General features: G+C 37.0%; 1 protein-coding gene across 1 annotated transcript; it reads left to right on the top strand.

Moving 5' to 3' along the window:
- The first annotated feature begins 219 nt into the window (after positions 1-219).
- Positions 220-12,638, top strand: LOC140226826 (carboxypeptidase B-like). The gene is made up of 10 exons (XM_072307254.1): positions 220-304; positions 612-693; positions 1,747-1,995; positions 3,012-3,113; positions 4,477-4,587; positions 4,987-5,100; positions 7,922-8,012; positions 9,439-9,656; positions 10,456-10,540; positions 11,570-12,638. Exons 1-10 carry the CDS (start codon positions 237-239, stop codon positions 11,791-11,793), a joined length of 1,344 nt encoding a protein of 447 aa, XP_072163355.1. The 5' UTR covers positions 220-236; the 3' UTR covers positions 11,794-12,638.
- The last annotated feature ends 3,283 nt before the right edge of the window (positions 12,639-15,921 follow it).

Raw genomic sequence — 15,921 nt, 5'->3', positions numbered from 1 at the left:
AAAAAAACCCAACAAAACAACAACAACAAACAAACAAACAAACAATGAAAAGTTGCCATTGCAATCATTATTTCACGTTGACGAAAACAGTACCGAGAATATGAACTAGACTAAACGAAGTGCGAAGTTCGGACACCCTTCGTTTTCACACGCGACAACGTTGATGTCTGATACGATTGGGATAAAAGTTTAATGTTCGAGCTCAGACGGATCAGTGATACCACAGCTCCGCTGCAATGACTACACGTTGCCTCCTCATTCTCCTTTCGTCAGTAGTTTATTTCGCGTCGGCGAAATATGAAGGGTAAGTGTATTCGATAAATATATAATATCGTATTCTGAGCATTATGTCCGTGTTTTCAAACCATTTACATGTTTTGTATACTTTACTTGCTCCTGTTATAGGCTTAAGTCTCGGAAAAATCTCCGTGACTTTTTCGTCCATTTCCTCATCCACTGCACCCTTCCCATCCGCTTCGATAAAACTCGAATCCTTTCCTCCCCCACCCCTTCCCTCCTCCAACTAAATTTTGCATTTTGTGTCTTCAATTTCTTCGTCACATTTAATGTTACTTTTTCAAACTGTTCTTTAATCCTCTTGCTAATACCAGATTCCAGGTGTGGCGGATAACGCCAACATCCAACGGCCACTCAGAATGGCTGGTCGACCTCCAATCGAAGAGCGGATATGATGTAAGTATTAACAATGGTCAATCTGTTTATCTACAGTGAAAAAAAAAACAAAAAAAAAAACAAAAAAACAAAAAACGATAAACTAACAAGCAGCGTTACCCCACCCCAACCCCCCCCCCCCCCAAAAAAAAAAAGGGGGGCGCTTTGATTTCTGGTCTCGATGGTAGACGCATTGGTAGTAAACTCTCACGGGTCATTGACTTTTTGTGCGAGCTATAAATTCGATATAACATCCAACAAAATGCAGTGCCATGCATTTTCTTTAATGACGGGAAATGCTATTACACCATTTTTGTTAACATTTGTCTTCTTAGTAACTCTGCAAAAATTCCATCCATGAGTTGTCCCGAGAGAACTATAAAAGAGATTTGATCAGTAACGTAGGGCAGTTGGTCACCAGCCCTGTCAATTTAAGTGCTTTCGTATAACATTCTATCATATTATGTTACATCTCTGTTGTGTGCTGAATATCTTCGTCAATATTATTCATTGGCAGTATCTAGTCACAGTCTTGAGATGACTTATACAAGCATCGTGAGAAAATCAGCAGAGTTCCCGCGTGAGACTCAGCATCTTATACAAACTGATAAGGATGTTAATTGGATAAGGACCCACTTAGTAGATCCGTGGCAGGTGTCTACTTCCCAGCAGAACATTTTCGCCTGGTACTTTGTTACCATGCAGCATTGTTGATATGCAAACATAATGATTTGCATATCAATATAGTAATGTTATACTGTATACATCTATGTGCGATATATATAATTACGGTATGTTATATCATAATGCATATATATATCATATCATATAATATATGTAATGTTACATTACATTATGCCATATTGTGATATTTTCAAATATGATTTTATTTCAATTATCATGAAGATGGAAATTCATGAATATGTTAGGCGTAGAGTCGGAGGAAATATCTAGCATTTCATGATGTTGTTTTCTGTTGTAAGTCTTTTTTTTCTGGATTTTGACTTTTTATTTTTATTTTTGATTGCACTTTCTTTCTTTTTTTTTTAATACGGTGTTTTTCGCTTTCTGCAGCTCGATTTCTGGACGGATATTTCCCGGATACCCGGCCACCCCGTTGATATAATGGTACCGCCCAGCCGGCAAAGTCACCTTCGTCAACTGATGTCTCACTTGGACTTAAAATTTGACGTCATGATGGATGACGTCAGCAGTAGTGTGTCCAATCACATGTCTGCTATTCTCAAGAGGCGGGAGGAGAATGGTGCTCCAAGCACTACCCTCAACAATTTTAACTATTATGTGTACCACACTTACGACGAGGTAAGCTTTCCCGCTATTTTACCACTGTAGTCCATGTGACCAGACATCAAAATGCAATATTAAAGTAATGAAATCTGTATGAAATGATGTTCAGATATGTCGGAATGGAGCAGGGAAACTCTTCGTTTTTCCTTTCTTTCCAAGACATTAATATTTTCTAATCTTGTCATAAAAAGTTCACTATAATCGTTATTTCCAACTGATGGAAGGATGAAAAAATGTAATCCAGAACACACACTATACGAAACAAAACAAATACTTTGAAACACGAACTCCCATGCAGCCAAAATAGAAAAAGCACGTAATCGTAGCCCTGATATTTTATGAATACATTTGTATGTTATTCTTTTCTTCTCATTTTTTTTTACAACTGGTTATTTCAAAGCCAAATTCCAGAGATACATCACAAAAATCGGAATAAAAACATTGACACTAAAAAAAAAAAAAAACAAAACAAAACAAAAAACAAAACAAAACAAAACCATGAAGTGGTGACAATGATATATGCGTTCTATAGTCGTTCTTTCTGCTGTCTTGAGCTACGGTCACAAAGGTTCGTACGAACGATGCGTTCGTACGAATGTCACTGTTCGTATGAATTCTGCAATTTGTACGGCCGCCTTACGAAGAGAGGGTTCCGTACGAAGTTTAAAAAAAAAAATCTTGGACAAGACCATCGACCAGGCTACGAACTTATGAACGGTCTACGAACGCTGGTTTCGTACGGCCTTCTTAAGAAGATGTGACAAAATTGTCTAAAAATCGTTCGTATGGCGTTCGTAGCAGTTCTTAATGGTATTTGTGACCGAGTCAATAATTGAATGCATCGCACGGAATACCACCAAACAATGTTATGTGTCCACCACTTGTGTGTTGTTGTTTTTCTTTTTGTCTGTTTGTGTTTCCAAATTACTCTATTCGCATTTTGTAGTCTAAAAGTAATAGGCAACATAATGGAGAAAAAGAACAAAGAATTATTATCATTTGAACAGCCATCGCCTTCCTACTATCCGTAGATTCAACAGTGGGTCACTGATATAGTTGCCGAGAATAGTGACATTCTCACCCCTTTCCTGCTGGGGTATTCTTACGAGGGACGGGAAATCAACGGATTCAAGGTGAGGATACGTATGTATATATTTATATGAAGAGTTTTTTCGCAAAAACCGATAAGTCCATATTTACGATATATTGCGATTAAAGGTCAAGAAAAATAAAGAGAATAATAAGAAAATTTTTGCTTCTTTTGACCATAACTTCAAAAATGTATCTTTATAATTATGTAGTGACCAATATATCATTTAGAAGGTATTATTTTGTACTTTATGACAGAGAACCTACTTTAAAATCTTCAAAAATGGACTTACCGGTTTTTGTGAACAAACTCTTCATGTATATATATATATATATATATATATATATATATATATATAATATCATATATACATATATATATTTACATTAGATTTCAGACGGCTGTAGGTATTAATCAGGCGAGTGTCCTTAACAGATCACATTCAGACCATGGTGTGATTGTTGATCGAGATCAAGGGTATGATTCTAAACTTGTATCGTGCAAACTGCTAAGGATACAGGGAAGCCCTACTTATTTTCAGAAATCAACGGGGGAAAAACTCAGACTAATAATTACTAGTTTGTTTGTTTTCTATGGAACTTACAGCCATCTGACAAAGCCCAGGGACAAAAAAAAAAAAATTGAAGATGAAACCATGAGAAATTGAGAATGTTTCACAATCTAGAAGACAGTGCTCTCTTGACAGTGAGAGAGTAAGTGGCAGTATCAAAATTGTCAGAAGTAGGAAAAATGTCAAAGAAAACGGAACGCAAAATGAAGTCCACGTAGAATATTTGAAGGTCACTACCAATGTTTTAATTCGCGCCGAACGTGCATTGACCCTACATGAACACTTTCATTGCTACATGGTGACATCTTCCTTTTTACGTCTTGCACTTTACACCAAGCAGACTGCACACCAGCATGTTGCTATGGCAACGAATAACTTATCATTTCATCTCGGGAAAGCATCAAAGAGTAATTGTTTTAAAACACCTTTATACTTTTACCTTTATATACCTTTACATCAAGCACCTTTATACCTTTATATCAAGCAGAGTGTAGTTGCTGCGATTTTAGAATGAATCCAAACTATCGTCGTCTTGTATACCAAAGAATTCTATAATGTCCTTTTTCTTGGCTCGAATTTTTATGTCTTCTTCAGTCACTTACATTAGATGTAAATGTTACTTCACATGGTGAATTCAATTCTTGTTAAAGCAAGATAGAGATGTTGGGGTTGGAGGTGATGTCCAAAGTACGCTATTTCTGTGGAGGCCAACTTAGATCATGTATATATCTATCTATATATATATATATATATATATATATATATATATATATATATCACATTTATATACTCTTTTCACTAGTTTGTACTAATCCCTGTGCGCTTCCTTTCATAGATCCGTGGCACAGGAAGTACTGAAGAGAACCCACCTGCCGTGTGGTTTGAGGGCGGTATTCACGCAAGGGAGTGGATTTCTCCAGCCACAGTCATGGGCTTCACACAAAAGGTATAGCCAATTATGACCTATAAGAATAAGCTTTAGTTTTTAGAAGTGAACTTATATCGATCATCTATCGTTCATTAAATGGGCTGGGGTATAACTCATGGAGTATGTGTAGCATAGGAATGTACTATTCTATCACAAATTTAATGTAGTGTTTAGTGTGTTATTTGTAATGATCTTGTATTATTTGGATATGAAAAACATATGAAACGAAAATAAAATTGTATCTGTGTAAATAAATAGATTTTCATGAACCGTGTTTATCATTCATTGTAAATGATTAATATTACATTTTCATTAAAGGAGTTAATTCTCATAGATGATATATAGGATCAGTTGAAAATTGGAAAATGCTTGAGATAACTCATGTTGTTAATTAACGCCATTTATCCTTTCACTCAGCTAATTGATGACTACAGAGCGAATTATCAGCTGGTGGTCGATATGTTCGATAATATCGACTGGTACATCGTTCCGTCGCTGAACGTCGATGGATACGCATTCACATGGGAGGCGGTAATCTTTGACCTGTCTTACCATTATTTCATCTCATTCTTGCATCTCGAGAGTACACAACTCTCATACCTGCCTCACTGTTTACAGAAAAAACAACAACAACAAAAAAAAAACATGGAGACAGAATAAAACGCTGGAAGAAAAAGGTTGTGACGGATAGTTGTGTGTGTGTTGTTGTTGTTGTTGTTTTTTTTTTTTTTTTTACAGAGTTCAACACAATGGAAAATGACAAAATATTTGTTTTATTTCTGTCTGGGAAGATGGCTGGCTAGCCCATATTCAGCTGCAATAGCTGGTCTTCCATGGAGTCCAGTTGGAAGGCGGGACCATTTCACTGGGTTAAACACCCTGCTCTTTGTGATGAATAAATGAAGTGGGATCTTTTACGTGTATGAGTTGTGACTCTCTCACACACGGGACATCCGTTTTATGTCCTATCCGAGGGGCAGTGTCTTTTGCCTCCTACCAGAGGGGACGGTGTGATTACACACAACATTGTTCAGTGGGTCGATCCCGGGAATCGAACCGGGGTCCTTTGGATCGTGAGGCGCTACCGACTGATCTAACTCACCGCCCTATGATCGTCCACCGTGATGCCAGTACTCTATAGCAGGAAAATTCTTGGCATTGTTTTCGCTATGATCGTAGAGCTATTTTTGCTGTCAAAACGTTAGTAGTTAATTCATTTAATTCATTTAATCTTTCTTAGAAGGTTCATGTTAATTATTTATGTAAGTTGTTGTGTAAAAACGTTGGAGTTATTCATAAATTGAAGTACCTCTTTCCCAAGCCAATATTGCATTCCCTCTATTCAACTCTATTATTACCTTACTTAAATTAAGTTTCAAGTTTCAAGTTTCAAGTTACGGAATATTGGCCTGGGGGAATTGCTCTAAGACTAAAACCGATTCGTTATTTTGTATTCAGAAAAAGGCCTTGCGGATCATAAATCGTGCACATTTTTTTTTTTGATCATACAAATGAACTGTTTGTTTCCAGTAAATTACTAAAAGTTTCCGATTTGTATGTGTATCACGTTGGAATTTTTATGTATAAGTTGAGCATTGGCGATCTTCCTAGTTTATTTTCCTCAATGTTTGTTAAAAACAGTGAAATTCATAATTACCCCCCCCCTCGACGTTCCGCGTGATGTATTGCTAACGTGAAAAGCTATCGCCGCGACGTTTCATGACTTTTTTCTGTCGAGTCTCCCGCATCTTTTGACACCAAATTTGTGATGCCCGGGCGCGCGGTTCCGAAGTTTCGCATAAATATGTACATGCATGTCAGACCAAAAATTGCTCAAAAACGTGAATTCGTGTACAATTTAAATGGAAACTGTGCTTACAGTCAAATTTCATAAAAGCATGATGATTATTTTGGGGTTTTATTGATTAAAATCAATTAATAACATATTTTCTTGTTCGGAACAATGTCGCGGACAAGTTTCATCGAAAAAACAATGAAAAACATAAAGTCGAAAAAACAAAGAAATACATAAGAAATTAAAAAAACAATAAAATACTTAAGAAATTTTTTCGGATAGCTCAATTTTTTTTTCTCTCATATTTGCTTAGGACACTAAAAAGAATATTTACACAAAAAATGTGCCCATTTCGAACTTTATTTAGTGATTTATACCAAGTTGTCCGATTTCATGCATCATTATGCATAAATTAGCATAATTTAGCATAAATGACAATTTTTTTTTTAATCTAACTGCGTAGTACATGTACTTTAGATTACATCATAGGCAATGTGTGTGCCAATTTTCGTCGCGATCGCGTGGTCAACGGCCGAGATCTGGGGGGGGGGGGGGGTGGAGGCCCCCCCCCCCCCCCCGGCTCTATGATCTACCTAAATAGCCCGGCCTAGTTAGGGTTAAGACAATTACTTCTACCGGTCCTTCTTTCTCGAATGAGTTAGATTCTGTTCGGCTGCAATCAAGTTCTCTAAGTTCCTTTAAGCAAAATCTAAAAGCCAATTTTTTAAAATCTTATGTATAGTTACTTGCCGTGACCATTATTTTGATATATCTGTTCTTATTTGCAATGATGCCTCGCTCGGGTGACTTCATTTGACCACATTTCTTTGACCAATAGTGCAATTTTATGGAGCATTGAATCCCTGAGTTTTACCTTGAACATCATAAACTATTTTGTACATTCCGTATAGAGTTTATTATAATCTCGACATACCGATTTTCGCTTGTGTTTCGTCATTTTTCGTAATTAGCATGTTGTACTAAACGGCTATATTATTTCTTTGGAACCTACACCCTACAAGTATTGCTTTTTAGTAGGTTCCTCATATTTACACATTATTATATTACTGTCCTTATACACTTGTGAAATTATGTCTAAAATTGAACGTTGTGTTATACATATTTTACTCCGAAATCAAATGGAATATGAAACCTGAATATAGAATGTGGAATATGGAACTTGAATAAAAAAAAAAGAAAAAAAATACGTGAAGCTACAAACAGAAACATCACGAATCATGCACCTATTTCTGATAACATAGAATCAATTAAAGTTTAATAACCCTGAAACAAGAAGATTCTACTACAAGAATTAAAGGAAAATGGAAACCCGTGTTACGTCTATGACTTTCTAGAGCAGGAGACATGGTCCATTAAAAACCTTTGTGACTATTTTTCAGTCTTCAATTTTCGTTACAGCGTCATTTTATTATATGTATACCTGTAATAATAATTTGTCATCACACACTCAGTTTGTAGTTTGTAGTCAGTTTGTAGTCGAGCAGGCTTCAATGTGGATTGTCAATTATGTGCATTTTCATTTTGAATTGTTGACAGGACCGACTGTGGCGTAAAACTCGCACTCCTAATGAAAGATCCTCCTGCATTGGCACCGATGGTAACCGAAACTGGCCCTACGAGTGGGGAGGTAAACGAACATAGCGGGCTTTTTCTTTTCTTTTTTTTTTTCTTTTTTTAGGGGGGAGGGGAGATGATAGCGATTTTAGCGTGCCCTCATTTTACGGGAAACGTCAAGATAATACATGTCGTGTGTTCCACTGCTTCTCACTCAAGGTTTGAGTTTATTTCCCTCTTCACTTACTAGGGACTACCGTAGCTGCGCGTATCTTAAAGGACAAGTTCACCTTCATAGATATGTGGGTTGAGTGAATGCAGTAATATTAGTAGAACACATCAGTGAGAGTTTGAGCAAAATCGGACAATCCGTCCAAAATTTATGAATTTTTGAAGTTTCTGCTCAGTCACGGCTGGATGAAAAGGCTACTATAGCTTGTGATGTCACATGAGTACAACGACATAAAGAAAGAATAAAGAAAATTCAAGATATTTCCATTTTTCTCGCATAACAAAAGAACACTCGACTTCTCTCTTTCAGAAGGCAAGGGGGAATAATATTACCCATAACATACGTCAGTAGCAAGTCGAAGAAAATGTGCACTTTATTCAAAAAGTAAAGTTTTGTGAAATTCTCTTTTCATTTTCCTTATATAGTTGTACGCATGTGACATCATACACTGTAGTAGTCTTCTCTTCCAGCAGTGACTGCGCAGATACTTAAAATATTCGTAACTTTTGAACGAATTGTCCAATTTTCCTCAAACTTTCACTGATGTTTTCTATTAATATTGATGCATTCTCTCAATCCTTATGTATATGAAGGTGGACTTGAGCTGTTGAGACGCAGCTTACTTCACAATCGAGCGATATAAACATTTCCTCGTAGTGGTAAAGGTGTTTTTTTATTCAACAAATTTTAGCCGTTTCCCCTGTTCTCTCACCATGCGTTTTCGGCTTCTGATTTTAGCGAGAATTCGACCAACAAGTGTGTTGTTTGAGCCAAGACAACTTATCAGTTGGAGAAATAATGAGATATTCCGTTATAAGAGCCATAACATTAGCAAGTCACCGAAGAAAGTAACCTGTAATACATTTTTTTTTTTTTATTCCTAGGGCTCGTTATTCCAAAGGTTCGCAATTCCGAAAATGAAATAAGTTCATTGTTGAAAAAAAAGGGAGTTCGTTAATTCGAAGATTTATTTTTGGATTAACAAACCTTCGGAATACACTGCGTAACGCCACAAATAATGTTCGGATTTAACAAACTCTGTAGACATATTTCATTTTCATTTTAACGAACATTTACCGCATTCGGAATTTGTGTGTTTCGAAATAACGCACTCTTGGAATAACGAATATCACCCGAAAGTAAAGCAATCAATTATCTCTCTTCATGCTATATACAGGGAATCTATCTACCTGTCCTAAAATAATAGCCCCTTGTTTCAGTCATCTTCTCTGTGTGCGATATTCGCGTTTTCTTCCGCTGCATTCAGGCGTGGGCACGAGTCCTTGGGCGTGTTCTGACATCTACCATGGATCAAGTGCTCTGTCGGAAGTCGAGATCTGGGCCGTGGTCAACTTCCTCAGGGAGAAAAAGGCCCAGGGCCAGGACTTCAAACTCTTCATCGATTGGCACAGCTACACGCAGATCATTATCGCCCCGTGGTCGTACACCGAAACGAACTATCGCACGGACGACTACGATGCGCAGGTGACTATTCCGACGATTGATGCGACGATTCCGCTGTTTTTTTGTGTTGTTTTTTTTTTAAGAGTGTGGTGTGGTTACTGCTTCTTTTACAATTATGTTATATGTTTGTTAATTCGGCTGACTCATGGTAAAGATTGTTAGTCTGTGTGTAGGTGGTAGTGAGGTCTATTGCAGCCAGTTTCACATTATAATCAAGAATCGTGAATAAGGGAACGTCTACTAAAAACAAACAAACAAACAAAATGGCCAAATCCTCAACTTGATGGGCGTTTTCATTGTCAGTTACTAAGTTGAAAATTAAGATAAAAAAACGTGCGTTCCTCTCACAGTTTTGACTTTCCATGAAGTACTCTTTGTGCAAGCAAAAATATTTGACGAAAGCTCTTTCTCCAAAATGTATGTCTTCATTTATTTTTTTTTCACCGCTAACAGGCAAAAGAGAAAATGAGTGAATAAATAATTGAATCCGTTGTCTGGAAATGTGACTCACCTTTCCTCCTTACTACTTAACAAAAAAAAAAAAACCAAACAAACAAACAAACGAAAACCCGACGGCTGCTATATGACAGTGTGAAACTTTAAAGATTATTATGAAGTTTGTAGAAGTACAAACAATATATATAATAGAAGGAGAAATTGTTGGGTTTTGTACAATGCGATGAGTCTGTATAAGTTTTTGTTTTGTTTTGTTTTGTGTTTTTTCTTTGTTTTTGTTTTGTTTCTGTATTGTTTTGTTTTGTTTTTTCTTTAGAGATAGTCATTCACTTCCGTCTCGTCATAATTATGACACTTTATACAGATGGCCATGGCAGCAAGTATGTCTTCCGCTATCTTTGATGTACACGGCATGACCTACCGGTATGGTGCGGGGAATGACATTTCGTGTGAGTATTGTTGATTCCTGTGGTTTTGTCTTTGTCCTTGTCGATGATGATGATGATGATGATGACGATGATAGTAATTTTGTGGTAGTTGATGCGGTTGTCCTTAATTTTGTCTTGTCCTTTTCATTGTTTTCCGATATTTGAAGAGTGATAATAATTATTTACGTTGACCTCAAAACTTTACCTTCATGTAATTATGTCTGGCGGAAATAATATAATGCGAATGATTTACATGCATGAAGGGAAACATTGATTTCAGCGTTAATGTGACCATCTACATGAAAATGTAGAAAGATAAAACGATTCCAAAATAAACCTAATGTTAGACCTAGTGAACTAATGTCAAGTTTACAAAAGCAACGAATTTGTAGTTTGTAAAACACCTGAAGTACTTTGAAGATCTTGTTTGGCACTTGATTTATGAAAAAAAAAACCAAAACAGCCAAGCAATCAATGTATAGGGTACCATTTTTGTCTGATAGAAGCAATAAAGAGACTGTCATATCTTTATAGAAGCGAAAACCGCTATGCTGAAATTGTGTTGTAGCTCCATGGACTGATTTTGTCTACACCGTTTTTAAATAATTAACTTGTTGCACTCAGTCCTGAAATATAAAAAAGGTTTTGTTGTTGTTGTTGTTGTTGTTTTTGTTGTTGTTGTTGTTGTTTTTGTTGTTGTTGTTGTTGTTGTTGTTGTTGTTTGCTGTAGCTTTTCTGCTGCTTTAATTCGACTCTGGAAGACAACAGGTTTTATGCATTTTCAGTAATTTGTGTTGTAAATCACACAACTTTGAGATGAGCGTATTCTTTAAACGAACGGTGTGAGAAGAGAGGTTTCAGTTTGTTTTGTTTTGAAATATTCTTTTCTCACCCCCGTCTGCCGGGTGCAAGAATGGGAAAGAATACACCAAATTCGTGTCGAAGGATAAGGAAAAGTAGGCCTGATAGGGTAAAGTAAATACCGTGAAGTGGCGATAGGTATTATGAATGAACGGTTACGACCAATGTCATTTGAACATTCGTTCGTAGATCCCGCTGCCGGGTCGAGCAAAGACTGGGGATATGGCGACTTTGATCCGCTAGGTGAGAATACTGATGGGGGACTTGGCGCCAGGTACGCGTACACGGTGGAGCTGCGAGACACTGGGGACTACGGCTTTTTGCTTCCAGAGGACCAGATTCAGCCAACCATTGAGGAGATTCACGCTGCAGTGCGCGCCATTGGCAATCACTTGTTACAGAACGACGTCTAGAGTGACTTGTCCTAAACATTCATCCCCCTTGAACCTAATCATAAGAAATTTCATCTTTTATGTCCTTTTGCATTCAGGACTTTATTCCTCACTTTCTCTTTCATTTCCTGGCACTACCTTCCGCTTTTACACCCAAGTAGAATTGAGTTTCGTTCATTTGTCAGCGTTATATTTAGTGTAATCCTTCACGTTTTTGCTGCTGTGTTGTTGTTTTTTCCATCCTTGTAGCGTTGGTAAGCGTTGGTGCATATCTTCTTTTTTTTTGAAAAACTAAAAAAACCAAAACAAAAACACGGAAACACTACTAGTATCTATACAAGCCAAATCAACTTCATTCTAAACTCATGATATTCAACGTCCATAAATTATTGAAATGATGACAGCGTGTCTGCTCTGAACTGCTCCAGCGTTTTTTGCCGCCCATCAGTTTACCCGAACAGGTCTTTTAATCTGACAGTATGAATGCCACGGATATAAAAAGATCTGTCGTCCCAGGAATGAAAGTACTTTCATTGTGTATCCTTTTTTTTTTCCAGTTTAAAATCATGCCGTGAAAGGATTCTTCATTTTCTGTGACAATACTTTAAACATATTATGATTTACCACAGGAAAAAAAAAAAAAAAAAAGCTCTACGTTTGGTGTCACCATGCAGACTGTTCAAAAGCAAAACAAAAAGTAAAAAACAAAAGGAAAAGAAATCCAAAAACGAATCTAGATTTTCCAATTGTACCTTCGGCAAGTCGCTTCCTTCCTCATTAGTTTACTGGTACTGAGTATGCCTTTCCCTGCTGGGGAAATGCCGTGAAAACGGGGAATTATGTGAAAGAATAAAAGAGTCCGAATAATTTCACGAGAATGCTTGGCGTATAGTCTGTTGTGACCTAAATGTGTACTCAAACATCAGACGTAGAGACGATTCAATAGTTACGTTCAGACGACAAGCCCTAACCTCGAGGTTAGGAAACCTCGAGGTTAAGCTCTTGCCCCCTAGCTTCGATGTGCGTCCACACGACGAAGCTTAACCTCGAGGTTAGGAAACCTGCCCCTTTGAGTTCGTTGATTTTTGTGTCCACGCGGTGCTTAACTACGAGTGGGGACCCCCGCGGCTCGTGGTTACAGCGCTAACCATAAGATTTCTCGTGGCTCTTAACATCGAGCTAACCTCGAGGTTAGCTAACTTCGAGTGCGTCTACACGGTCCCTAACTACAAGCTTAACCTCGAGGTTTCCTAACCACGAGGTTAAGGCTTGTCGTTTGAACGTAACTCATTTTAACGATTATATTAGAAATATCAGAGTAAATCTGTGTGTGTGTGTGTGTGTGTGTGTTTGTGTGTGTGTGAGTATGTGCGCGTTCAAAATGAGATTTGAGAACTCGTGAGATACCGAACAAAATGGAAAATCTCGTGGCATTATTTGTTGTAATCACGTCTTTATTGCTAAACAAAGCAAAACGAAGGATATGTTGACATACATACCCGGTCCATGGTCCTATCCTGGACACATGGCAGGTAATGGTAAACTAACAACTACTAACATTGAACAAGTTACAATACAGCTATATTTACAACAAATTTTGATGATTTACAACAATCACATAAAATCTAATTAACCACCGTACATTTCCCCATCACACATTACATTTCTGATTGCTAAAGTAACAATCCCAGTGTACTAATTGTACATTTTTCCTGGAAACATGTTACATAATTTAAGTGTTTAAAAGTTAACTAGAGATGGTGATTTGTCCTCACTGACAAATTAAGGTGATCCGATTTTTTTAAATCAATGATTCGAGTCCTGATCGCAATAGGCATGACAATACAAGTTTCATCTGTATTTAGAGACATTGGCCGTGTGATGTTTGGATTCTCATTTAGAAAAGGGAGTCATATCTGCCATCTTTGGTACCAAATTCTGTATACACTGAATAACGAAGATACAGCAACGAATACATGACCTTTGACCCACCTTTACACTCCCAAGATGGCATCTGAGGAAAAAGTGGTTATTTTTTGAAATGATTCTTGCGACATCGTCTCTATACGTGTGCAAAATATGGCAAAGATAGGACAGGTATTCACCAAGATACAAAATGCAACATTTTTGACCTTTGACCCTTATTACATACCCAAGATATTGTCCAATCAAGTAGTTGTTATTTCATGAAATAATGTACGTGACATGAACTAAACATGTGCAAAATATGGGGGTGATAGGGCGTGTTTTTTCTGGAGTTATTGCAAAGAAAGTTGCAGAAAGAAATATCTGAATACATCGAAGATAAGCTTTAAGTTCAACCAAGATATTTAACGTGATCCCGACATCGCATGAAAAAACGAAGGAAACATTACGATAGCGCAAAGTCTCAGCTACAACATATTAAAAGCTGGGAGAAATTCACCGAAGGGTAAGTGAGCTAATGCTCGATAAAGACAATCATGTCAATTTTCACATTAAAAAAAAAAATCCCTCCCATAGAGATAACACGTCATAACGAAGATACAGAAAGAAGTACATATGACTTTTGACCCCAATTTGCACAAACAAGATGGCATCTGAGCAAATAATGATTATTTTGTGAAATGCTTCTTGTAACATGGTCTTTGCGTGTGCAAAATATGGGAAAGATTGGACAGGTATTCACCAAGATACAGGATGAAACATTTATGACCTTTCACCCTAATTTACATATCAAAGATGGTGTCCGATCAGTTAGTTGTTATTTTATGAAATAATGTACATGGCATGAACTAAACATATGCAAACTATGGGGTTGATAGGGGCTGTTTTTCTTGAGTTATTGCAAAGAAAGTTGCAGAAAAAAGAAATATCTCAATACATCGAAGATAAGCTTTCACTACAAGCAAGTTTTTTGACGTGATCCCGACATCGTATGAAAAAACGAAGGGTACGTTTACGATAGCCCAAAGTCTCAACTACAACATATTAAAATCTGGGAGAAATTCACTGAAGGGTAAGTGAGCTACTGCTTGATAAAGACAATCATGTCGAGTTTCACATCTAGAAAAATTCCCTCCCATAGAGATAACACGTCATAACGAAGATAAAGAAAGAAGTATATATGACCTTTGACCCCACTTTGCACAAACAAGATGGTATCTGAGCAAAAAGTGGTTATCTTGTGAAATGATCCTTGTAACATGGTCTTTACGTGTGCAAAATATGGGAAAGATAGGACATGCATTCACCAAGATACAGGATGGAACATTTATGACCTTTGACCCTAATTTACATACCCAAGATGGCGTCTGATCAAGTAGTTGTAATTTTATGAAATAATGTACGTGACATGAACTAAACATATGCAAAATATGGTGGTGATAGGGTATGTTTTTCTTGAGTTTTTGCAAAGAAAGTTGCAGAAAGAAAGAAATATTTCAATACATCAAAGATAAGCTTTAATTACAAGCAAGTTTTTTGATGTGATCCCGACATCGAATGAAAACACGAAGGGTACATTCACGATAGCCCAAAGTCTCAGCTACAACATATTAAAATCTGGGAGAAATTCACCGAAGGGTAAGTGAGCTAATGCTCGATAAAGACAATCATGTCAATTTTCACATTTAAAAAAAAATCCCTCCCATAGAGATAACACGTCATAACGAAGATACAGAAAAAAGTACATATGACATTTGACCCCAATTTGCACAGACAAGATGGCATCTGAGCAAAAAGTGGTTATTTTGTGAAATGATCCTTGTAACATGGTCTTTACGTGTGCAAAATATGGGAAAGATAGGACATGCATTCACCAAGATGCAGGATAAAACATCTATGACCTTTGACCCTAATTTACATACCCAAGATGGCGTCTGATCAAGTAGTTGTTATTTTATGAAATAATGTTCGTGACATGAACTAAACATGTACAAAATATGGTGGTGATAGGGTATGTTTTTCTTGAGTTATTGCAAAGAAAGCTGCAAAAAGAAAGAAATATCTCAATACATCGAAGATAAACTTTAATTTCAAGTAAGTTTTTTGACGTGATCCCGACACCGTATGGAAAAAATGAAGGGCACACTTCCGATAGCCCAAATTAATCTGGGAGAAATTCACCGAAGCATAAGTGAGCTAGTGCTCGATAAAGACAGACGTGTC

The sequence above is a fragment of the Diadema setosum genome, chromosome 4 (genome assembly GCF_964275005.1).
Source record: "Diadema setosum chromosome 4, eeDiaSeto1, whole genome shotgun sequence".
NCBI lineage: Eukaryota > Metazoa > Echinodermata > Echinoidea > Diadematoida > Diadematidae > Diadema > Diadema setosum.
The sequence above is the reverse complement of the archived record's forward strand: the minus strand, read 5'-3'. Positions and strand labels throughout refer to the sequence as shown.